Genomic DNA, 21,604 nt, shown 5'->3' on the forward strand with positions numbered 1-21,604 from the left:
ATTTAGAAAAAGGAGAAAGATACTCAATTCCAACATGTATATATATAGCTGTAGCTACACTTGTATACTTGATATAGATTGCCAGTATATATATATACTTTGTCAACGATAGTAATTAACGCATAGCTCAAGGAGTAGTTACAGCTTACTGTGATTAAATCATGACCACAGAGCATTCAGTAAATCAGCACGCGGTTCAATTTAATACTTGCGCTCATTGTTCTGTTTCAGCAAACACGAGCTTATTCGTGCAAGCTGATACCCTGTTCTCGTTGCGAGAAGTTATCGGTGGAACTGCCGTCATACCGTGCAGACCAACGTCGCCAAACCTGACAGTGAATCTTCTGAAGGATGAAATGGTAAATTTGATTTATTGGGTTACGCGTCGTCGAGCGTGGCACGACAAACAACGTTGTCTTAATCGTGCTTGATGAAGCATAACGATATAATGTAAGAATTAGCTGGTCGGCATTATTTTGGCGGCACACGACTGACGAAACAAAAGAAAAAATGACAAATGTTTTGAAGAATGTATTTTTACTTATATGTGAATAAACGATAATGTTTAATAAATGAGAGATGTTTGAACAGGATGTCGAATCTAGTCGGCTATCTTTCGATCCAAGAATCGGATTCTCGCTGAGGCGCGTTATACTCACGGACAGTGGCTACTTCAAATGCACGATAGAGCGGGACGGTACAGATCATGAGGTCAATTATCATTTACACGTCCTTCGTAAGTATGCCTAACAGAGCACGTTTCTCTCTCTCTATGCTGCCACGAGGCTTTTAAAACTTCTGCCTTCTACTCGCACTTATTATTGCCAAAGGGTAGAAAGCATTGGATTTTACCGTTCAATACTGTTCAAATTTTAGGCAAACAGACGTTAAACGAGCCAAAAATCCTGGAAGACACTTTAAGGCACGTAACGCGAGGACAAACTTTGTACGTGAATTGCACTATCGACGTCGACGAGGACATGCAGTATGTTTTCAATTGGAGTACACCGCAACAAGTACCAATGCATTTATATTTCCTCATTCTTCTCCATTGCCTGCAATCTCAACAAACAATAACAATGTAACTCGCAATTTCAGAGCAGCAGGATCACCACTCGCCTCTACAACTCGAAGTATGCTCCTAGCGTTTACAGAGTCACCACCGAATTGGTGGTCAGAAACGTGACGGACGAAGACCAAGGCTACTACAATTGCTTTATTAAAACTTTCAACGATTTTAAGAATAAGTCAAAGTACATCGAGGTGCATGGTTAGTTCGATTGGAGATTTAGTATAGCGTTCCTCTGCACTGTTATTTTCAACATGAACTTTCAGATCCAGGCAACAAGTTCATTAATTTAACGACGCAGGATGCTAACAGGCATTACGAGCGTCGGTACAACGATAAAGTACAATGGGTCGTGGATGTGAATGCCTATCCTCCAGCGCATTTAAAATGGTAATTTCTATATTTTAATCTGTGTTATTTACCCAAAGCAAAAGACTTCGTAACAAGTTTGATAATATGTTACAGGTTGAATCCGAAGGGAGAGGAAATTGTCGGGAATTGGATGATACCTGAGAAAGCAAAGTACGCGATTAATACAACGTATACTTCGACCATTCTAAGAATTAATCGTTTGGACGTTAATGACATGGGGGTGTATTCCATTCAAGCTACTAATCACGACAAAATAGAAATGCTGAACTTCACATTGGATGTGATAGGTGAGCAATTTCAATTCGTAGTTACCAAACAGCAAATCTTTCTCACCTGTAAAGTTTATACAAAGACTCGTCTTAAACGAAAGCTTTATGGTATTTTAGCTAAGCCAGTAGTCCTCTTGGAAAAAGGGGATTCGTACTATACGCCCAACCAGACGGTGGATATGCGCTGTCACGTGGCAGCGTATCCAGAGCCAAATATTACATGCACTTTCTTGAAGTGCCCTTATTATCCTTCCTGTCAGAGTTCAACCACGGCATCGTTAATGGTACACAATGTCCTCTTCGATTAAACGCAGTTTCTATTGTTTACTGTATTTATATTGAATAATAAATAATAACAATATTCATAGGTGACCAAGGAACACGCAATGACGACTTCTTTCCTCTTCAGAGCAAGAATGATCACTGAAATGTCTGGCAAACTCACATGCGTTGCTTGCAATACCGTTGGATGCGACTCTGCGACTGAAAATATTTTCGTATCCGGTAGGGAGGCTATCCTAGCGTATATTTTCTGAATAATAGTCTAAAACGAAACATTACACGCGTATTCTAAAATGGTTGCAGATGGAAATGGAGGATTCGGCATAATAGAACCAAAAGGACCGGTAACGGCGGGTGACGATTTTGAATTGATTTGCGCTTCCTCCGTTTACAATTATTCGAACATCTTCGATTGGACCAACGAAGACGGCACTCTTATTCGAGAAGATGGTAGCTATCTTCGCCGTGCTATGTATTTAAATTCCATTTGGAAAAGATGATTGATGGATCGTTTTTTAAATTGTTAGATAGACTGACGATTGTATCGGACAAAACTCAATTCACTTATCGATCGATTCTGAGAATAAAGAAGGTAGAGAAGAAGGACTCGAAGGAGTATATCTGTACAGGGAGAACCACCGATAATATTATGGAAAGTATGGAGTATGTTCTACGCGTGGAAGGTAATTCCATCAAAAGTTTCATCGAATAAGTTACATAATATTAAATATCGAGTTTGTTCCAATGTTGTATTTTATATCAGATGCGCGAGCACCTGCTTTTACTGACACCAACATGAACGAAAGCGAAGTGACGATCGATTTAAATGAACAAGGTCACGAAACGATGATTCTTAAATGTTTCGTAAGCGGTATGCCCAAACCAAACATAACTTGGTACAAGGTGAGCAATTGATAATAATATCGATATCGCTGACAATTTTAACCATCTCGAATATTTTCAACAGGACGATACATTATTGGTAAATAACGAGCAATACATGTTTCTCTCCGGCCATCAAGTACTTCATATAAAGTATTTCCTGGAGAAGGACAGTGGAATGTATTCGTGTCGAATAGCGAATCGTATCGGAAAATTGGAAGCTCGCAGGCAGATAACGATAAAAGGCAATTCACGAGATTATAAATTACTTTATTTTTTATTAGCGTTCACGTATTAATTACTGTCCGCTTTTACAGGGAAAGAGCTTTCGAAAGGACTGATCATATCAATCGTCGTCGTAATTCTCATCCTTCTAGCTCTAGTTGTGTATTTCTTCGTCAAAGTCCGTCGCGAAAAGGTGCCTTCAATTTTTGTGCAATTGTTACTGGTGGGTTTTAGGAAGCAACGATATATTTTGGTAACTGTTCCGTTGTTCCAGGTGATGAGAAAGGTATTAATGGCGGCAGGTTTGATGCACTTCGAGGAGGGAGCGGTGGAGTGTTTGAATCCAGATTTGACGGTGGACGATCAAGCGGAATTACTTCCTTACGACAAGAAGTGGGAGTTCCCTAGGGAGAGGTTAAAATTAGGTAAAGTGATTTTAAGTTTCCATCCGAAAAACCCTTTATAATTTTGTTACAATCACTCATAACGACCTTATATTTCCTCCTTATTTTTCACAGGGAAAAAGCTGGGAAGTGGTGCATTCGGAGTCGTCATGAAAGCGGAAGCTCAAGGGATCTGCGAAGAAGAAGGTGTCACCACTGTTGCCGTAAAAATGGTGCGGCGCACAACCGATCCCACTTATGTTCGCGCGCTTGCCAGCGAATTAAAAATCATGGTGCACCTTGGAAAGCACCTGAACGTCGTCAATCTGCTTGGCGCTTGCACAAAAAATATTTCAAAACGTATGTGTACCAGAGAGGACCAAGAACAGAATAGGCGCGTTGAGATTAATTTATTATGTTCCAACAGGCGAGTTGTTGGTGATCGTCGAGTACTGCCGATTCGGAAACTTGCACAATTATCTACTGCGACATAGGGACGATTTTATCAATCAGATAGATCCAGCTACCGGGAAATGCGATCCTGTTATCGGTATAGATCTCCTGACTAGGACTGTCAGCGTTGGCAGTAACAGCAGGTTTGGTTTAATTCGTTCTTTGTCACGTGTTAATAACCACTATCACCGTGTTTCATTATCGGCTGCAAACTGTGCACGGAATGCAAGCAAGGAAGACAACGACGCTAACTGACTTTTGTTATAACATTTGTTTACTGATGAACGTGCTAACGTCGATTGTAATCGCCAGACTGCCGATGTTTATGCAAATTGAGATTTTTATAGATACAGAAGTGGAATTGATAGTTGTTGATATTTTATGTATTTCTTCATTCTCGTGGATTTAAACATCCGCAGTCTAGTAATGGCTAAACTACTATACTCCTAATGTGTCTTACCGATAACAATATAAAAATACTTATCGCATGCAAAGGGTTGCGGTGTTAACCACGTTCTTCTGTTTTCTTCTGTCCGCACGATAGGATAAAATATGCGGCATTGTCATTTTCTCGCAGTCTTAGCGCAAACTCTGGCACCGATTCGGTGCAATATCAAGGTGGCGGTGCCATGGATTCCCAAGGTGTAACTATGACACCGGACGGCTGCGTCCTCAGCAACGGCTCAACCCAACCAGGATGGAGATCCAACTATCGCGGCGACTATAAGGATTACAACTTGAAACCAATCTGCACGCAGGACTTACTGTCTTGGGCCTTCCAGGTTGCGCGAGGAATGGAATATCTTAGTCATAGAAAAGTACGTTGATACATGTTAATTTATAATTGTTGATTAATATATGGAAAATAACCTAACTCATCTCGGATCTCTGTATAACGTGGATACATAATTTCTAGGTGTTACACGGTGACTTAGCCGCGAGAAACATTTTGCTCGCCGAGAATAATATAGTGAAGATTTGCGATTTCGGCTTGGCGAAGACGATGTACAAGGATGACAATTACAAGAAGAAAGGGGATGGCCCGTTGCCTATCAAGTGGATGGCTATCGAATCGATCAGAGATCGGATCTTCTCGACGCAGTCGGATATTTGGTCGTTTGGCATAGTTCTGTGGGAGTTTTTCACCCTGGCTGAGACGCCGTATCCAGGAATGGAGGCGGAAAAGCTGTATCAGAAGCTAATCGAAGGTTACAGGATGGAACAACCGGAGTACGCTACGTCCGAAGTGTACGTTACGTTTACATACGTACAAATTATTTGTATTTGTATCATTTGTCTTTCGTTTAACACCGCGAATTTATAGGTACGCCATAATGCTGCAATGCTGGAAGGCCAAGCCTACGCTGCGGCCAAGTTTCACGGAATTAGTTCAGAGTATAGGCGATTTGTTGGAAGACAGCGTGAAAGCGGTAAGTTTGTTCTACTCGCTTGTTTACAGCATTTTCTTAGGGTATTATTATTTAGCGTTATCTTATTAATCGGCTTCGTTTTATTACAGCATTACATCAGTCTGAATGCTCCCTACATGGACATGAACACAATAATGCTGGAGAGCGGTAAAAACGATTACTTGACCATGTTGTCTGCGCCTGATCACACTATACTCTCTTCGCCTGGCCACGAGTACACAAATTCGCCCATGGTGGAGAATTCAGGGGACGCAGCCTATCTGTGCATGAGTCCAATGAGTCCAATGAGTCCTTTGAACGAGTCAGGGATATTCAGCCCCAGACCGCATCCCGAACGAGGTCACTTTGAATTCCCCTCGCCTACGTCCGATTCGGAAGACGCCATCGAGCTGTCGCCCATGCTCAAGAAGGAGGAGGAGGATCCTTACTTGAAACCCATCAACGTGCACGAACGGAGGGCTGAGTTTGCTAGGAAGAGGCAAGCTATGAAGGATCAGCCGATCGACAGACCGATCGACCGCGATTCCGGTTACTGCAACACGCCGCGGAATCTCCATTTAATAGATCTGAACGAGAAGAACAAAAACCCGGATAGAACAGAAGGGAACGACAAGGTTGATTCGGTGGAAAAGGACTTCGCGCCCTCCATCATCAGGACGCAGGACAATTACGTGAACATGCCTCAGCAGAAAATCGACATGAGGAAGGACATGCCTGATGGATTCAGTAATCCCAGCTACGTGATGATGAGTACTCGAGAAGTGGATCAGACGAGAGTTTGAACTACCGGTGTCGCATAGAAATCTTTCAAGATTTTCTAAAATTTTCTAAAATAGCAGGTCGTATCGACCGTATACGTATGTGTTATGTAACGTGTGTACATTGACTCTGTTTGCTATTACATGTTATTTACGATGTGCCATGACAAAACGCTGCGCTTGGCGAGCCTTTATTCAAAGATTGGGACCAAGAAGAAACCAAACGCTTTAAACGATGTACTTACTGTCGAGGAGAATGCTCGACGAATAAAAATGAAACTCGAATTTAATTACCCCGCAGAGGAATATATAGTATTCTAACTAAATTTCAGATGTATAATTTACGTAAATGTAAGACGCGAATAAAGTAGACTCGCTTATCGGTACTTAATACTCAATGTATCGCAGGTTAGGTCACAGGGTTCAGTGTTACGAGCCTGAGGAATTTATCTATGTATTGCAACCAAAGCCAACGTTAACGAAATGTGTGTATTCGTCGTACAAGCAATTTTTATAACAAAGTCTATTAAATTAATTAATTTAGAATCTTGTAAAATAAAATTTTTACGTACGAACGCATTGTTTTCATTGGAAAAAGGACTAGGTTTGTGGTAATTAATGTTGCTTAAAGGACGAATTGTTAAACTCCTACGTCGTTAACAATCCTAATTGCATAGGGGACGTCGTGCATGGTAACGTTGCTGCGAATGCGGCGGCCACGTTTGCCTATACCAGAAACTAAGTCTTCCTTGTATTTCAACCATCTGAAAAACAGAGAATTGATCAACGCATCAGGTAAGCAGTGAAACAACCTCGTACCTGCGATTTTTAACGAATTCTCTAAACAATTGTTCTCTTGTAGGATACTTGGAGTCCATGAACAGTTTCACGCGTTCCCAAATATTGGCTCGATTATGTTCGTTCAGGAAGTATCGAGGAATCAAAAAGCACCGTACATGCGTCGTGGATACTATTCTTCTGTTGTGCATGTTCTCTCCTAAATTTAAAGCATCGTCGATACAGTTACTAAAACAGTGACGAAAGGTAAACATAAAACGTACATTACCTAAGCCAAAACACGCTCCTCTGTTGAACGTACAAATTTGCATAAATATCGTTCTCACGTTTTCAGGATAACATTGTTGCGATATAGAAGACGGTTCTCTCATCAGCATCTCCGCTACGTCGGTGACTTTATGCCATTGGTTTATCTTTTGATTCAAGTTAATTCATATTTGTTTGCTATTAATGCATAAACATCCGCCGTCTGACTGTAACATTTATAAATTCTGTACTTACAACGTCCAAAAGCGTGGTTGTAATAATGCTGGCACGTTCAAAATCCATTTGTCTGTCTGGTCTTGATGGTAACGCGATGCGACTGTAGTTTATGGAAGATTGACGACTGTCGTCATCGTCGAGAATGCTTGCCTTTGAAAATAATTTAATTTGTATATATGTTATACATTCTTTATTTTTCTTGCAGGGGAAAAGGAGTGGTAACTGGTTAATAACTGCCTCATTAAATAGTGATAGGAAAAATAAACTGCAGTTGGAAATGAAATGACTAGACTCTTATGAACCTCTAGGGTAAGCGCTTTCTTGTCAATTTATATACATATATATATGTTATAGTCCGGGGTATTAGAATCCATACCTGAGCATCGTCGTACTTGGAGTCTGATTTCTTCAGTTTTTCTTCAGCCATTTTCGTCTTTTCCGACGCTTTCTTCGTTTTTTTTTTAGCAAGAGAATCTTTTGGATCGTACAATTCATAATGTACTTTATCTGCAGAGAATTGTTCGCGAACAACGATGTGTTCTATCAGGCGACACTCGCCATCCAAAATGAAGTGTACGTAGTTGACCATTCCCTTGCAGTCGCCTAACAAAACCTTCAATTCAATTATTACAAACGTTGACACTACGTTACATAATTTACATAAATAATTAATAGTTTGCAGATGGAGCGTACTTCGTCGGGTTGAAAGTCCTTCATTCTACTGAGAATGCAACATTCTCGTATGGCTTCTGCATCCCACGACTTGAAGTAATTGAAATGGACCAGCGCATCCTGCAGGACATCCCATTCTTCCATCAAATAGCAACGCAAAATCTCGTCGAACTTGTCGCGAGGTATAAAGAGTAAATCTACAGTAGCTACAACAGTGGCCGGTAACAAAATAACTTTGCCAGTGTCTAACTTTTTCGAGGATACATACTTTTCGAAGTCACAGTTGCATTTCTGGGTACAGTGTGCAATAATGCAATTTCACCGAATATGTCTCCTGCTGTCAAAACGCCCATGTCGACTTCTTTCGACTCGCCTGGATGCATTTAAATAATGCTAGTATTATAAATAAGTAGAGAAAATAACCAGACGTTTAAACTATTTACCAGTCCAACGATCGGTGACTATTCTGGATATACTGACTTCTCCTTGTATAACAAAATAAAGATTATCCGCTTGTCGACCCTGTCGCACGATCACGCGATCTGGTCTCAAGTATTGGTACATGCACGTTCCTGTTAAAGATTCTCTCAGATGATCTGGATATTTTCTAAACGCGCGGAATTTGTTGAACAATTGCAATATGTACTTCCTTTCCTTCTCTGTTCTGTCTCTTGGGTCCGTCAACAAGTTGGAACGATCCTTGCAAAATAGTATTCGATTTTATCTTTTATACAAATTGTAATATTCTTTATATTTTTTGCAGGGGAAAAGGAGTGGTAACTGGTTAATAACTGCCTCATTAAATAGTGATAGGAAAAATAAACTGCAATTGGAAATGAAATGACTAGATTCTTATGAACCTCTAGGGTAAGCGCTTTCTTGTCAATTTTCTTCTGCTGCGCCATTCTAATGTTAACAGCAACATCGTCGCTAATTTCTTCAATTGTAGGTTCTTCTGTTAACCACTCGATGAACTCCAGGACGAGCCTGACAGTTGCTCGGAAGAGGTAGATTCCTCTCAATCTGATAGGCTATTCGTTTTATCGTCATTAGTGGTAACCACGGTTAAATTTTACTTTGACGGACCTAAGGGTCGAAAATGCCACTTTTAACTGCTCGTAACTTCTGTACCAGTGGATTCCTCCCATTAAGACTAGCATTTCCGGATTTTTCTCGACAAAATCTATAGAATTACGTAAAAGAAACTAAACAATTTTAGGTCCGCCAAAGTAAGGTGCACCCGCAACCACAATAAAACAAATGTAATTTAACCATGTAAATTTCACTTACTCTACTCAAAATCTCTGATCTCCTCGCCAATATTTCCATAAACGACTCCCGCAGGGAGATTCTTCTGCCTAGCACCATTTTCTGTTTTATTTCAATTAATCGCAAGCTGTAAACGTGCCAATTTCAAATATTGATAATATTCCCATAATCGAAAGCGTATAAAATTACTTTGCGATGTCATACGAACTGAGAAGTTGAATTTACGTGGCGTGTACCGAATGTACGTGCAATGTTTTATCGATAACGCGACGGGAGATTGAACATGCGTGGAGTGAAATTTGCTTCAGACAGTTTGGCTGAGAAAATGATAACTATGTACACATATGCCAAGTTTTTTATTTACTGAAAATATAACGGACTACTTTAACAATGCTACATGCTACTTTTATGAACGAAAGTAGACGTTAATACGTCTTTATTGGAAGACGACGTTTACTTCATCTTTACTTTTCTCTAACTTCCACTTCCATTGTGGCGGTACTAATTATCTTATTGTTAGATTTGATGTCGCATTCGCCCGTGTAATCGCCATCGTCCAAGTCGCTGAACCACGAGCTCAAGTCGCATTCGGAAAGTCTATGCTCACCCTAAATAAATAAAAATCATGGCTATGTAAGCAAATAATTTAGAAGATATAGAGTTACTTTTGACATCGGTAACAACTATATTTCTTCTTGTTAGTTGTTTTGAATTTGTAGAAAACATAACAATAATATATGTGGGCAGTAGGCCTTTTGGTCGGAGCTATATTTAACAAAACGACCCTTAATTTTCTTACCTCGACTGCGGAACATGATTTGTCATCAGGTTCTTGGGTGTCGACTGAATTACATAAGTTCTGACTTTTCACAATCTCGAATGGCTGGTCCATGTTTTGCACGAACTTGTTCACTATGATTCCGTCTTTGATTAGTCTTATTTCGGCCTAGGATTCATTTAATTATCTCAAAATTTACGTGCAACGAATAGTAATCGATATAGAAATATGTTATACATATAGCGATACCTGTATCATAGGTGGACAATTTTCTTTAACTTTGATCTCCGTATCAATCTGATTGTTCGAGAGACTGGTTGTCCAAGACTCAACTGCCGAATTACCATCGGAAACATCTGTTTTCACGCTTTTTATCTTGACATCCTTTTCAGCCTAATCAATGCCAAGAAAATATACTTAAACTATATACTATAAAATTGAATTATCAAATCTATGTGTAAAGTATTCTTCTATGTTTAAAGTTTCATTTTTTAATTTGGAAGCTGATGTTCTTGAAACTTAATTACTAATTCAACTGTATTTTTACAGGCAAGGTACACCAGAATCATGGTGGAAGCAACAATTGGACTCACCCCAACGCACGACCACGAGGCAACGGACAAAACAAGTATTAACAACATTTTTGCAAGAAGAGACTGCATTGCAACCATTTAATCCGAAGTAGCTTGGTAGTTACAAACAAAATATTACTGTTGTCAACGGTTCTCTAGTATTTAAGCAGCTAAATTAATTAGTGTGAGTTACATCTTCACGGCAATTAATTATTGTACGAGAATAGACCACGACCAAATGCGGTTTATCGATGGCTCGGTGGAAATGAATTGTTTCCATCAATGGTTGCGTGACACCTTGTCGTGGGAAATAAAATTATGTGGGTGGGAAAGATACTCTATTATACAAAACAAAAAAAGCGCAAAAGGAGATCCCGATCTCTGATTCTGTTATACATTACGCAACGAATGTAACGCACACCGTGGTGCTATTGGATTTTATACATAATTAGGGGTTTTCAGGGTTTCCTAAAAGGGACATTAAGATATTTTATTATTTAATAATAATTACATGTGACGCTTCTTTCAAGAATTGCGATAAATAGACTGTGAATATAAACTTGTATAAACATCCGCAGTCTAGCGATAAAGTTATAAATGATGATGAATGGATAGTTTCGTTACAGAAATTATATTCTAATGTAGAACAAAAAGTGATATCCATGCCCGAATCGCTAAGACCGTGAAAAGCTTCATTGTGAGTTGGACAATAGAATCAAATAGATAAGAACTTGTCATTGTTACTAGGTATATGGCGTCAATCTCTGTACGAACTAAATTTCATATTGTTTATATTCGTAATCATTTTGAGAATATGTAGATAGTTGTTATAGAATACCTAGATTGTTACAATTACTACATTTTATAAGAAACATGTAGAGAATGTATTAGATATAAGACTAATACAAATGTATAGTCAGGAGAGAGTCAACTAGTAAGTCAGCATATTATTTTTTTAAATTACTTTTATCAATAAGAAGTAAAAAAATAAAATCTAAATCTAAACTAAAAGAGCTTTGCATCTGTGTAACAATATTACCATTGTAATTACATACGCTAGATAAAACGAACAATATTGGAATAAAGTTGAATACATTTTACCTGTGGGCCAATAAACATATTAATAACAATTATCCTTTATTTATCATAAATTTATGGTGAATAAAATTCCTTGTTTTACAGGGCTACAATATATTGAATTTTATTATATTTATTATAGTTGAATATATAAAATTTACATTTATTCGATTAGTTAATTAATTTAACAATAAATTTTTTTCACTTAGTGGCGCCATCTAGTAAATACAAGGGGAATTATATTTGCTATAAACTTGAGGATTTTCTCACCGATGGCGCCACTGTTGTATTTATGACGTCATTTAACACAAGAATAATAACTATTTATACTACAAACTTAATTACAAAATTAAATGAAACATTCTACACAGTAACAAATTATTTTAATATTTTATTCAATTAATAGGTATTCGTACTTTACAATTAATCATGATTGCAATGTCCATATATACATTTAAATATCTGTTCAATACAAATTTATTATTCCCTCAGAATTAAACCGACAGTATAAATACGAAATAATACTTAGCTTAAATTACTTCTTAAGAAAACTATATAACATGAAATAATAACCATGAGATAGTTTTATGGAAAATTTATAAATTATATTTGATAACACGATTAAAAAGATAATGGAAAACAAAGGTTAGGTATAATTTAATCGCTTTTCTTATCACCACTCGACGCAGAACATTTGGCATGTTCGTCGCACAAGCGTTCATATTCTTTAGCAAGCGACGCAGCTTGCGTCTTTATTGCTTCTTTGTCTTTCTTTTCTTTGGTGATTTGATTCTCAAATTCTTGATTCTTTACTTGTAATTCCTTAAGCTGATTTTTCAATTCGGATACAGCTTTATTGTGTGCCTGATTCGAATCATTTTGCGCAGATTCTTCGACTGTTTTTTGGGACAACAAGCTTCTCGCGGTTGTTGTTGCGGACTGAGCTTGTCGCATAGCCGCTTCGCTCTGTGCTAATAGAGTAGCTTGCGTGGAAATTAGGGTCACAAGACGCCGTATAACAAGCCATAAGAACAACGCGAAACCAGATATATAAAAATTCCTTTGAGCTCTAAACAATCTCATGTTACCTATGCAAAGTGATAATAAAATTATAAATAAGAGGGACACGTACATAAATTTTAATGTCATTAAAGAAATGTCATATATACCTTGCATTTCTGCATCCAAATGCGCATGTTCCCCTCCATGTTCAATTGAGGAATATTTGTGCATTTCTCTAATAGCATCCAATAAAAATAAAATTAGTACAGCAAGCAGAATTAGGAAATACGCAGATGCTTGATTACTTAATGTCTGCAGAATTCTAGACTTAAAGATCTTTTGCCATCTAGTTGGAGATGCGATTGGCAGTACTAATAGTAGTACCAAAGCAATTTCTCCATATAGAAACCCTGCGATCAGCGCCCACTGTAAACTCATGATGGTTGTGTTTTATATTTATGTGGATATCTAGAAAAGAAATAACATAAAATTTTTAATATTGACTTCTGGACTTGTAGTAACAATTAAGATTACATAATACAAGTAGTCCTGTTTATGTTCTAATTATAGAAATAAATTATCACTGAGAGTCTCCAAAAAAATGAAGAGGGTTTTCTTACTACAACCTTTGTTAACGTCTATTATTAACAACATAGTTTCATTTGGAGATTTGATATAACCTATATATACAGACACTATGACACATGATATCATCAATGTTTTTAACTCGATTGTTTTAAATAAAATAACAATTATAAGTTTCGATATATAAGAGTATTCCTAAACAGTTATTTCGAAAGAAATGAGTATGAAAATATTAAGTAAAAAAGAAAGTGTTATAATGTTCTCTCCAGGTTATGTAGTTTTTATCGATGACTATACATATTTGGATCATTCATAATCATATTTACATATTTAAATCAATAATTAAAGAATATATTTAGAAAGTGAACTCACAATTGGGACACGTATTTATAGTATATTTAGATCATTTCTAAAGGGAATGTTGAAAGTTGGCCAAAAATGATTGAAATTTCGTATTAAACATAGAAAATGCAGCCACAATTTTGACGGTATTCTCCAAAATGTTTGCTCGAAGTAAAAGAATTATAGCATGTATTGCGATGAAAATAGAACAATGTGTCAAAAATATACATACCGGTAACTGGTAAAAGTCACAGATAATGCGTAAGTTCAAAGTCCTGTGTTAACGTCGCAAATTTTATAAATATACCTCTTTATGTGACGTGGTGTGACGGTACTTTCACATTTACAATGAACTGTATATATGAGGAACTATAGGAGAGACTGTTAGGGAAAATTTCCACGAAAATTCCTAGCTGCTAGGGATTGGAAATTGAAGTCGTTTGTTTTCACAGAATTCTATACTCAGGGCCGGTTTTAGCGATATTTGGGCCCTGGGCAAGATTAACGTCGCACCCATTCGGATGTTACAATTTTTAAGAAAAAAGGACAAGGTAATAATATCAAACGATGAATCTGTAGTTGGATTGTAAAAATTGTTAAACTACATGGCATGAAAAAATATCGGTATACGCGAGTATACTGGTGGAGCGACCGCGGTAGCGTATGAGCGAAGCCGGCTAGCGCGTAGCCTACGCTCCACCGGCATACTCGCGTTTTGATTGGTCAGTGTTTTCCGTTAATATCTCTTCCACGAAGCCTCGGACAACATTTTCGCTAAGGAAAAAGTTGTTTCAAATCACCTCCCTAACCGCCCCTTTCAAGGTGTTACAACATTTTTTAGTTACAACAAATGTGGCATTACCGAGTGCCCCGGGCGCGCCCTCCCCTAACCCCCGGCCCTGTCTATACTCTTCGACTATACAACTTATATAGTAAACATCTACACTATACATATAGTTTAGATATCTGTGGCTCCACACTGCCAATTACTATTCATCCCTTTTCATTCGGCTCCGAAGAATTCGGGATTGAGGTGGTTCCAATTCTTCAAAATGCGTTACATCTCATTTGTGACCTTGTTTTATCGTTTGTGATTACCGCAGTAGATCGAACCCATTTTGTATTAATATTAAAAATACATTGATTGCCACATAAGATCGTTTAAATAGCGATATAATTTACAAGTTTATTTAAACACTAATTGTAGCCGCATCTGTCCTTTTCCAAACTGCTTATATTACAGACTACAATTTATAGTTTACACGCTGGTTCTTGCGATCACGTGTTTGTCACGGTGACATTGAAGCAGAAGACTCGGATTTAACAAGGAAACATGTAAGTTATTGCATAATCTATTTATAGGTTACCCATTTCGGAGTCGGTCATTTAAATTTTTATGAATGAGAATTTTATGAATGTTGTGTTTTAACAGTTAACGTGTGTTACAGAAATTACGAGACACAATGGGTAATTTACTGACATCCGCTGTGTCTGCAGCTGATGTAATCATGCCAGTACCTCAGCAACAAGTTTCAAAACACCACTCTGGAATTCATAAATTTGAAGGAGAACCTCCACCGGAATGTCCTATGCATAAACAATCTGAAAAACCACCTGCTAAATACACCAGCGAATGTCCTATAGATCACATGAACCCGGATGAAATTAATCCGCTCAACATGGTTCGTTAACACTTTTAGTGTACATGTAAAGTTAGAGCAAAGTACAACAGAAATTTCTATTAAATCACAGATGCCTGCCGCCAACCAGCAACCAGCCCCGGATCAACCTTTCCCATTACCTACAAACAGACAAGTCTCATCTATACCAAAGGCAACGGAAGAAAAAGAGTTTTGGGTGTACCCCTCTCAGCAAATGTTTTGGAATGCGATGTTAAGGAAAGGCTGGCGCTGGAAGAACGACGACATTTCGCCTAAAGACATGGACGATATAATAAAGATTCACAATGCAAATAATGAACAGGCATGGCAAGAAGTACTCAAATGGGAAGCGCTTCACGCTAAAGAGTGCGACTGTCCGAAGCTGAGGAGTTTCGGGGGCAAAGCCACCCAGTATTCGCCGCGTGCGCGTATTCGACATTGGATGGGGTAAATTTTCTATAACGTACCAAAGTAATGATTTATAAGATGTTAAGTAAATGTATGTTCTTTTAGGTACGAATTGCCGTTCGATCGTCACGATTGGATCGTAGACAGATGCGGGAAGAACGTAAGATACGTTATAGATTATTACGATGGCGGCCAAGTGAATGAAAAATACACGTTCGCCTTGCTGGACGTGAGGCCTGCTATGGACTCTTTGGAAAATATTTGGGATCGTATGAGGGTGGCTTGGTTGCGTTGGAGATACTGTAACGAATCAAAGGAGTCGGAGTGCGCCGCAAAACCTAACGAAGCAAATAGTTAGAAAGTAGATAGAAACGAAAAATGTTAGCTTCCTCGTTACGCGTTCATTTTACAAACTGAACGTTACGTTCAAAGAATGTACAGTCTTTAAAAACCAGAAGAGAAATTGTAGTGAAACCAAAGAGATATTTAAACGAAAGACGCGCATTGCTCATGATATTTTTTACTACTTTAAAAAATATGTTCAGCCTTGCAAGGAATTATACAAACTTTGGACGTCTGACACACATCGATAAAATAATAGTACTATGAATTAGAAATTACTGTACATTTAATTTTACGTTACTTCTAATACAACTTCACTTCGAGTTGATCTCAAAAAATTTAGAAACGGTATACAATTTAGAAGAGGAATTTCTGTATTAGTTAAATGTATATTAAACGCATTACAAAATGGTATGCGTTAAACGGTGCTCGTTGAACCGTTCGCGAACCTACACTGTATAAATATGTATATATAATTACATAATACATAAGTAATGTACATCGATTGCTTAAAAAATGTTTGATACATATATAACATTGGGTATTATATCGATACATGTGCAGCAATAATATTACATGGTTAAAAAACTATATCAATTATAGAGTATTTAATATTTTTATTTCGAATATTAATTTCACAATCGTATCCCATTGTTTAGCGAGAATTTTATTTCTTTTTTATTATCAACAATACGGCAGGCAAACCGCCAATTCCCATGTCTCCTTTAACAATGTTTCTTAATAGTTAATGTAAAATCAATAAAAAGCTCCGTAAAAATATCGGTTAGGTATCGCAATATCAGTTCAAATGATCACACCACCAGGCTGGAATAGAATATGCAATCGCGTTGATCAGTTGAAGTAATATACGTACGTTTCTTGTCAATATCTTCGATTACTTTATCGATTAAGAAACAGAATCGGAACTTTTCTGTACAATTGACGCGTTAACTATCTATCTACACTCTATAAAAGACATAAAAACGTGGGTCTCTCTTAGTATTTCTAGATAGATGTATGGGGTAGATAGCCAGAACAATTTTTTGAACCGCAAAGACAGAGGGTGTCGCTGAGATCATGAACGGAATTAGCAACTCCATCGGCATAATTAAAAGTTATCTCCTCGTCGATTTCTATACATCTACATGCAAACAAACATAATCGAGGCACCACTCCTTCGACTCTGATAGGCACTAGTTTAGCGTTCGGTTCGCAGCTATGATTCGAGTACCGGCCGATGTTACCAAAATATTTAGGATCTATACACGTAACGATAATTCGATCGCCAATATGTTCCGAAACCACGAGAACGTAATTCATGCTATCCTTATGCGCTTCGACTCTGCGTCGCGCTTCTTCTATACTGATCGCTTCACCGGCGTACTCGCAAATGAATTGGCCTTTCTTGATCGACTTGGTCGTGAACAGACCGAATCCTTTTCCTCCGACTTCCGACACGATTAAACTATCCAACGGTCCGTTCTGTACCACTCTATTACCGCAAGCTTCCCTACAGTTGCAGTGGGAGTTGCACTCGATTATTGGCCCTGCTAATTTCTCGTCCAATATCTGACCGTTAATATAGTTAGGGGAACCCCGAGTACATGAGCAATCGGAGCACTTGGCTACGCAAGAACAACCTAGCGAGTACTCGGACTCGAAATCTTCTAGATTCACACCTGGGCCTGGTATGTTATTTACTACGTACATCACGCTCGGTATCTCGTGCTCGTATTCGTCTGCGCGAGCAGTTGCTTCCATGGTTACCAAACATTTACGCCAACGAAAAACCCCAAAATCTTTGAAAGACACTTTAGGGACGGGCAGCAGAAAATAAAGGGCAAATTTTGTTTTCGATAAGGACGTGCTGTACTAGTTTCAGCTCCTATAAATGAAATTCCAGTTGATTTACCGTTCGTTAAAATTCTGTTAGTTAAAATTCGCCACTGACCTTCAATGTAAAATTTTATATCCCACGTAGATAACCACGCTCAATAACGAGACTTTGGTAGTAAACTGTAATATTTTGGTCGATAACGCTTGAGGAGGCACGCTGTAACCAAGAACGAGAACATGCTTACCCGTAACGAGAAATTATTTACCCGTATCCACAAATAAAATACCTCATGAGGGGTGGTATATCTGATTGCTTCACTTTTCCCCAATGTTCCATAATTCCCGAAGTGTGGCCTATTCCAACGACTCCCACAACTCGAGGTTGTATTATCCCATTCGCGGTAAGTTTAGGCAGACACGCTTCTTGAAGAGAGTATGTGAGACACAAGTCCCTTTCTGTCACGAATACTTGCTCAACCGCTGGGAACTCTTCTTTTAGTTTGCTAATAAAATCGCTTACTACGCCTCGTTGCTTACAAGTTTCGACGAATTCCTTATTAATGTGGCCATCTATATGTATCAATTGCCACGTAAGCTTTATAATTTGCCACCAAGACAACAATCTCACTACGCGTTGAATTGTCGTTTTGATTGGCCTGTCCGACAATTGAACGACGCAATTTGGAATCTTTTTTGCCTCTTGAAATGCAGTACGAAATTCACCGCCGGGTGCCATACCAAGATCCTTGGTAACGTGGCTCAACATTCTTAACAACAAGATACGCAACAATCCATTGGAAGTTCCATATTCTTTTATCGTTTGAATAATGTGTTCTATAAGTAGAATACACGTGAGAAATAGAATACACAGAATATACATTTAAGTAAGAAATAACAGGAACTCACCGTAAGTTAGAGTATTGGCATATTGGTACAGGTCATCCTCGTTGTACTCCAACACGCTCACTCTGGATTTGCACAATTCGACTGCAACTATATGTGGCTGTACAGCTTGAATTATCTTTCAATTGTGAAAAAATACATTTGTAATCATTCATATATATTTCTAACCAATAAAAAACAATGAAGTTCCATTTACTTACCATTGAGACATCGTTCTGGCTCTCAACACTGAAGTGTGCTGTTCCCACCAAATATAATTTTGCTCCTTCTGGTGTGGTGAGCAATGTCACGGTTTCTGGTAGCCTTTCATCTATGCTAGCGTCATATTTGTTTTGGTCCAATGTGTTAATATTGGTATTCTTACTATTGCTATTGCTCTGGGTATTGAACCCTAACCATAAAGAGAAATGACTGATCAGGAATGACAATGAATTTGTAAATATCTCTGATGAATGTATGATTGTAAAAATTATTTACATTATTTACAATAAACATTGTAATGATATCTTTTAATTGACAATAATACCTTGATATTTTGATAATTTTCTTTTATTTCTACATTGCACTGGCATTTTGAAAGCACCAACTATTTTTGTGTTAAGTTCAGTCTATGATTTAATGGCCTTCCATTGATGCAATTATCACATTAGAGAGAGAGAGAGAGAGACAGTGAGACCTTGTGTGTTAGAAGCCATACAACATTAGCAGTATCAAAGTACTTTTCAAAATAACAGTACAATTATTAGATTAATTCTTTTGATATTCCTAAGATCAAGTATAAAAATAAACTACAAAGGAAAGGAAAATGACTACAATGCATACTAACAATAGTTTTTGCTTCTATCGACAATAACTTTATATAACTTAAAAATTCCTTATTTATTTGTATATTATCACCATTCGTTTCATTCTCTTTTGGGTCCATCGAAGATGCCACTGTAGAAAATTCGTTTTCTGATTTAGACTCTGATTTATCTGATTTCCACTCATTGGTAATTAAATTCTTAGTCATTTCTTGCATGTCTGATTTAGACTTTGCATCAAAAGGGTCCCCTTCTTTAGTGACGCTTAAATGTTTGTCTTCTACTGACATTGGATTTTGGGGTACGTTCATGTTCAAATTTTCTAGACTTTTATTGTTTCTTGACAATTTTTACCTGACAATTAAAATATACGTCCCATTAAATTATTTATTTTTCGTTCCATCAGGTATTGGCAACCGAATTTGTTTCTTTATGAAATTTCTACTTTTCCATATGGGAACTGATTGAAACAATAAAAGTTACTTTTTTTTTTGTAAAAGTTACTTTATTTCGTATAACATTGATATTTGCTATATTAAATAAGATTATAGAAAAATTTCTGCGATTATCTTCAATTTTAATTGTTAGTAAATACAACTCTACATAACCTCAAAAAAGTAACAATATGGTTTTAAAAATCAGACGATTTCTACGATCGACGTGAATCAAGATTTCGTTAAAAATTTTACGCAGTCGAAGGGAAAAATAACAATTGATATTGTTTTATCGATATGTTGTAATATTTTCCAACTTACAGGTAAAAATTGTAGAAGAAAAAAAGAAAACTGTCGACGGAATAGAACGGCAGCACGTGCAAAAAAATTTTTCAAGTTGAACGTGATAAAAAGATTTTTCTGTTTATCAAATTCGTGAAATCTATCAAAAACAAATCAAAATTCGCATAATTTTACTCACGATCTAAGGGAGTTTAACTTCTTCCCCCATTCATGAATAAACTATGAACGACAACCATAGATGGTGATAGGTGATAAATACAGGTAAATACACCAACTATATATAACGATCGACAACTATTGTTACCGACAAAGTGTCGATTATTTACATCTTTCGGATGTTTGTTATTATTTAGCGTTTTTTATTGATTACATTGATCAAATCTGCAATTTTCGTGCTTGGCAGCGTTTGTAGCGGTTTGTGGTCTGTGTTTGCATCCCAGTTGAATCTATCCTGATTTATCTTTATTTACGATAAGTATAACGTAAGTAACATTATAAAATTTACACCTAAACTTTGCAGTATATTTAACAACAAAGTAACGATACTTGAGTTTCTCGATTACCCGAAATCCTGAAAGTAAACTTTAACTTTACCGAGTTCCTAACCTATATCTCTCGAAATCGTTGCAGAAAATGGCAAGGGAACCGGACGAAGAACTAAGGAAGGCGTTCTCGCAGCTTCACGAGAAAATGATTGACACCACGCAAAAGTTGAAATTAGCGGACATACAGATCGAGAAATTGAAAAGGTCGAAGCAACGCGCAGAGCTTACCGTCAAAGAAGTAAGCTCCTACCCGGCGGACACAAAAACTTACGAACCCGTCGGCAGAATGTTTCTGCTGGACGACATCGACAACATAAAAACAGGCTTGGACAAACGGATGAAGGCTGCTGACGAAAAAGTGAAAACTTTGGAAAACACCAAGACGTACTTGCAGCAGAACTTGAAAGAGTGCGAGAACAATATCAGAGAAATGATACAACAGAGGCAAAATAAAGACACGTCTGGTTGATGCTTTGTTTTCCAAACGAGAACTTTATCTTACCTTTGATCCCTTTGGGATTGTTTTGTATTCACTTCCTTCCTTTCTTTCTTTGTCCATTGAGTTTGCTTATTGTAAGTACATGTTTCATTGTATCGTAAATAATAAAATGCACAATTGAATACAATTGTTGATTCTGAAAACTTTGTACTTTGTTAAATGTATTCCA

At 37.5% G+C, this 21,604-nt stretch overlaps 8 protein-coding genes and 1 long non-coding RNA gene across 18 annotated transcripts in view; 4 read left to right on the forward strand and 5 right to left on the reverse strand.

Annotated features, from left to right (window-relative positions):
- The window catches only part of LOC128896848 (vascular endothelial growth factor receptor 1), a 9,715-nt gene extending 3,017 nt beyond the window's left edge, over positions 1 to 6,698 (forward strand). Inside the window, exons 4-23 of one of the 2 annotated variants that reach the window (XM_054160353.1) lie at positions 232 to 359; positions 592 to 736; positions 877 to 1,016; positions 1,099 to 1,270; positions 1,336 to 1,459; positions 1,535 to 1,728; positions 1,828 to 1,994; positions 2,079 to 2,214; positions 2,296 to 2,442; positions 2,520 to 2,675; positions 2,756 to 2,895; positions 2,960 to 3,119; positions 3,192 to 3,292; positions 3,374 to 3,524; positions 3,618 to 3,842; positions 3,910 to 4,078; positions 4,480 to 4,753; positions 4,852 to 5,183; positions 5,260 to 5,365; positions 5,455 to 6,698. In XM_054160353.1, the coding sequence (XP_054016328.1) occupies positions 232 to 359; positions 592 to 736; positions 877 to 1,016; positions 1,099 to 1,270; positions 1,336 to 1,459; positions 1,535 to 1,728; positions 1,828 to 1,994; positions 2,079 to 2,214; positions 2,296 to 2,442; positions 2,520 to 2,675; positions 2,756 to 2,895; positions 2,960 to 3,119; positions 3,192 to 3,292; positions 3,374 to 3,524; positions 3,618 to 3,842; positions 3,910 to 4,078; positions 4,480 to 4,753; positions 4,852 to 5,183; positions 5,260 to 5,365; positions 5,455 to 6,147 (3,860 nt within the window). In that variant the 3' untranslated portion in view covers positions 6,148 to 6,698. The remainder of the gene's footprint in view (positions 1 to 231; positions 360 to 591; positions 737 to 876; positions 1,017 to 1,098; positions 1,271 to 1,335; positions 1,460 to 1,534; positions 1,729 to 1,827; positions 1,995 to 2,078; positions 2,215 to 2,295; positions 2,443 to 2,519; positions 2,676 to 2,755; positions 2,896 to 2,959; positions 3,120 to 3,191; positions 3,293 to 3,373; positions 3,525 to 3,617; positions 3,843 to 3,909; positions 4,079 to 4,479; positions 4,754 to 4,851; positions 5,184 to 5,259; positions 5,366 to 5,454) is intronic. The other variant, XM_054160355.1, reaches the window with a different exon arrangement.
- A 51-nt stretch (positions 6,699 to 6,749) lies between these two features.
- On the reverse strand, positions 6,750 to 9,579 carry LOC128896849 (uncharacterized). 3 transcript variants are annotated; one of them, XM_054160356.1, is made up of 10 exons: positions 9,367 to 9,579; positions 8,937 to 9,107; positions 8,520 to 8,775; positions 8,345 to 8,449; positions 8,098 to 8,282; positions 7,781 to 8,017; positions 7,423 to 7,554; positions 7,190 to 7,334; positions 6,943 to 7,120; positions 6,750 to 6,887 (listed from the first exon to the last, which is right to left on the reverse strand). In XM_054160356.1, the coding sequence occupies exons 1-10, from the start codon at positions 9,442 to 9,444 to the stop codon at positions 6,764 to 6,766; spliced, it is 1,611 nt and encodes a 536-aa protein (XP_054016331.1). In that variant the 5' UTR covers positions 9,445 to 9,579; the 3' UTR covers positions 6,750 to 6,763. The 3 variants fall into 3 exon arrangements, with proteins under 3 accessions (XP_054016331.1, XP_054016332.1, XP_054016333.1); XM_054160357.1 differs by lacking the exon at positions 8,937 to 9,107 and having other exon boundaries at positions 9,367 to 9,574; XM_054160358.1 differs by lacking the exon at positions 6,750 to 6,887 and having other exon boundaries at positions 6,949 to 7,120; positions 7,185 to 7,334; positions 9,367 to 9,553.
- Positions 7,576 to 9,609, forward strand: LOC128896852 (uncharacterized). Of its 2 annotated transcripts, none has more exons than XR_008462156.1 (6): positions 7,576 to 7,713; positions 7,918 to 7,977; positions 8,080 to 8,258; positions 8,840 to 8,943; positions 9,026 to 9,474; positions 9,561 to 9,609. It is a non-coding gene; the product is annotated as an uncharacterized LOC128896852 (long non-coding RNA). The 2 variants fall into 2 exon arrangements; XR_008462155.1 differs by having other exon boundaries at positions 7,582 to 7,713; positions 7,870 to 7,977.
- Positions 9,610 to 9,686: 77 nt separating this feature from the next.
- Positions 9,687 to 10,854, reverse strand: LOC128896851 (uncharacterized). The gene is made up of 4 exons (XM_054160361.1): positions 10,717 to 10,854; positions 10,373 to 10,516; positions 10,145 to 10,291; positions 9,687 to 9,953 (listed from the first exon to the last, which is right to left on the reverse strand). Exons 1-4 carry the CDS (start codon positions 10,792 to 10,794, stop codon positions 9,810 to 9,812), a joined length of 513 nt encoding a protein of 170 aa, XP_054016336.1. The 5' UTR covers positions 10,795 to 10,854; the 3' UTR covers positions 9,687 to 9,809.
- A 1,377-nt stretch (positions 10,855 to 12,231) lies between these two features.
- Positions 12,232 to 14,058, reverse strand: LOC128896850 (B-cell receptor-associated protein 31). Of its 2 annotated transcripts, none has more exons than XM_054160360.1 (3): positions 13,934 to 14,058; positions 12,942 to 13,242; positions 12,232 to 12,860 (listed from the first exon to the last, which is right to left on the reverse strand). In XM_054160360.1, exons 2-3 carry the CDS (start codon positions 13,210 to 13,212, stop codon positions 12,430 to 12,432), a joined length of 702 nt encoding a protein of 233 aa, XP_054016335.1. In that variant the 5' UTR covers positions 13,213 to 13,242; positions 13,934 to 14,058; the 3' UTR covers positions 12,232 to 12,429. The 2 variants fall into 2 exon arrangements, with proteins under 2 accessions (XP_054016335.1, XP_054016334.1); XM_054160359.1 differs by lacking the exon at positions 13,934 to 14,058 and adding an exon at positions 13,732 to 13,899.
- A 594-nt stretch (positions 14,059 to 14,652) lies between these two features.
- On the forward strand, positions 14,653 to 16,732 carry LOC128896860 (holocytochrome c-type synthase). 2 transcript variants are annotated; one of them, XM_054160384.1, is made up of 4 exons: positions 14,653 to 15,036; positions 15,150 to 15,383; positions 15,454 to 15,809; positions 15,876 to 16,732. In XM_054160384.1, exons 2-4 carry the CDS (start codon positions 15,165 to 15,167, stop codon positions 16,126 to 16,128), a joined length of 828 nt encoding a protein of 275 aa, XP_054016359.1. In that variant the 5' UTR covers positions 14,653 to 15,036; positions 15,150 to 15,164; the 3' UTR covers positions 16,129 to 16,732. The 2 variants fall into 2 exon arrangements, with proteins under 2 accessions (XP_054016359.1, XP_054016360.1); XM_054160385.1 differs by lacking the exon at positions 14,653 to 15,036 and having other exon boundaries at positions 15,134 to 15,383.
- Positions 16,733 to 17,117: 385 nt separating this feature from the next.
- LOC128896977 (probable histone-lysine N-methyltransferase set-23) lies at positions 17,118 to 17,873 on the reverse strand. Its single transcript, XM_054160593.1, has one exon. It carries the CDS (start codon positions 17,871 to 17,873, stop codon positions 17,118 to 17,120), a length of 756 nt encoding a protein of 251 aa, XP_054016568.1.
- LOC128896859 (traB domain-containing protein) lies at positions 17,857 to 20,672 on the reverse strand. Of its 3 annotated transcripts, none has more exons than XM_054160382.1 (7): positions 20,570 to 20,672; positions 19,749 to 20,008; positions 19,052 to 19,242; positions 18,855 to 18,969; positions 18,236 to 18,782; positions 18,064 to 18,165; positions 17,857 to 17,997 (listed from the first exon to the last, which is right to left on the reverse strand). In XM_054160382.1, the coding sequence occupies exons 2-6, from the start codon at positions 19,963 to 19,965 to the stop codon at positions 18,066 to 18,068; spliced, it is 1,170 nt and encodes a 389-aa protein (XP_054016357.1). In that variant the 5' UTR covers positions 19,966 to 20,008; positions 20,570 to 20,672; the 3' UTR covers positions 17,857 to 17,997; positions 18,064 to 18,065. The 3 variants fall into 3 exon arrangements, with proteins under 3 accessions (XP_054016357.1, XP_054016356.1, XP_054016358.1); XM_054160381.1 differs by lacking the exon at positions 20,570 to 20,672 and adding an exon at positions 20,410 to 20,541; XM_054160383.1 differs by lacking the exons at positions 19,749 to 20,008; positions 20,570 to 20,672 and adding an exon at positions 19,378 to 19,527.
- Positions 20,511 to 21,562, forward strand: LOC128896862 (prefoldin subunit 1). Of its 2 annotated transcripts, XM_054160391.1 has the most exons (3): positions 20,511 to 20,652; positions 20,795 to 20,873; positions 21,022 to 21,562. In XM_054160391.1, the coding sequence occupies exon 3, from the start codon at positions 21,025 to 21,027 to the stop codon at positions 21,403 to 21,405; it is 381 nt and encodes a 126-aa protein (XP_054016366.1). In that variant the 5' UTR covers positions 20,511 to 20,652; positions 20,795 to 20,873; positions 21,022 to 21,024; the 3' UTR covers positions 21,406 to 21,562. The 2 variants fall into 2 exon arrangements, with proteins under 2 accessions (XP_054016366.1, XP_054016365.1); XM_054160390.1 differs by lacking the exon at positions 20,511 to 20,652 and having other exon boundaries at positions 20,659 to 20,873.
- The last annotated feature ends 42 nt before the right edge of the window (positions 21,563 to 21,604 follow it).

This window comes from Hylaeus anthracinus, unplaced genomic scaffold, assembly GCF_026225885.1.
Source record: "Hylaeus anthracinus isolate JK02 unplaced genomic scaffold, UHH_iyHylAnth1.0_haploid 11978, whole genome shotgun sequence".
Taxonomy (NCBI): Eukaryota; Metazoa; Arthropoda; class Insecta; order Hymenoptera; family Colletidae; genus Hylaeus; species Hylaeus anthracinus.

Bases quoted from the DNA above. Each gene is read 5' to 3' on its own strand.
- LOC128896862 (XM_054160391.1), top strand. From the start codon at position 21,025: ATGGCAAGGGAACCGGACGAAGAACTAAGGAAGGCGTTCTCGCAGCTT.
- LOC128896849 (XM_054160356.1), bottom strand. From the start codon at position 9,444: ATGGTGCTAGGCAGAAGAATCTCCCTGCGGGAGTCGTTTATGGAAATA. The intron at 8,018-8,097 runs GTACGCTCCATC...ATTGAATTGAAG, and splicing joins AGGACTTTCAACCCGACGAA to GTTTTGTTAGGCGACTGCAA. The intron at 6,888-6,942 runs GTACGAGGTTGT...TCTGTTTTTCAG, and splicing joins GAATTCGTTAAAAATCGCAG to ATGGTTGAAATACAAGGAAG.
- LOC128896850 (XM_054160360.1), bottom strand. From the start codon at position 13,212: ATGAGTTTACAGTGGGCGCTGATCGCAGGGTTTCTATATGGAGAAATT. The intron at 12,861-12,941 runs GTATATATGACA...CACTTTGCATAG, and splicing joins TTTGGATGCAGAAATGCAAG to GTAACATGAGATTGTTTAGA.
- LOC128896977 (XM_054160593.1), bottom strand. From the start codon at position 17,873: ATGGAAGCAACTGCTCGCGCAGACGAATACGAGCACGAGATACCGAGC.
- LOC128896859 (XM_054160382.1), bottom strand. From the start codon at position 19,965: ATGAACGTACCCCAAAATCCAATGTCAGTAGAAGACAAACATTTAAGC. The intron at 18,970-19,051 runs GTAAGTAAATGG...CACAATTGAAAG, and splicing joins GCCAGAACGATGTCTCAATG to ATAATTCAAGCTGTACAGCC. The intron at 18,166-18,235 runs GTATTTTATTTG...TCTTGGTTACAG, and splicing joins GATATACCACCCCTCATGAG to CGTGCCTCCTCAAGCGTTAT.
- LOC128896860 (XM_054160384.1), top strand. From the start codon at position 15,165: ATGGGTAATTTACTGACATCCGCTGTGTCTGCAGCTGATGTAATCATG. The intron at 15,384-15,453 runs GTTCGTTAACAC...ATTAAATCACAG, and splicing joins AAATTAATCCGCTCAACATG to ATGCCTGCCGCCAACCAGCA. The intron at 15,810-15,875 runs GTAAATTTTCTA...ATGTTCTTTTAG, and splicing joins CGTATTCGACATTGGATGGG to GTACGAATTGCCGTTCGATC.
- LOC128896851 (XM_054160361.1), bottom strand. From the start codon at position 10,794: ATGGTTGCAATGCAGTCTCTTCTTGCAAAAATGTTGTTAATACTTGTT. The intron at 10,292-10,372 runs GTATCGCTATAT...AATGAATCCTAG, and splicing joins ATTGTCCACCTATGATACAG to GCCGAAATAAGACTAATCAA. The intron at 9,954-10,144 runs GTAAGAAAATTA...TTATTTATTTAG, and splicing joins AATCATGTTCCGCAGTCGAG to GGTGAGCATAGACTTTCCGA.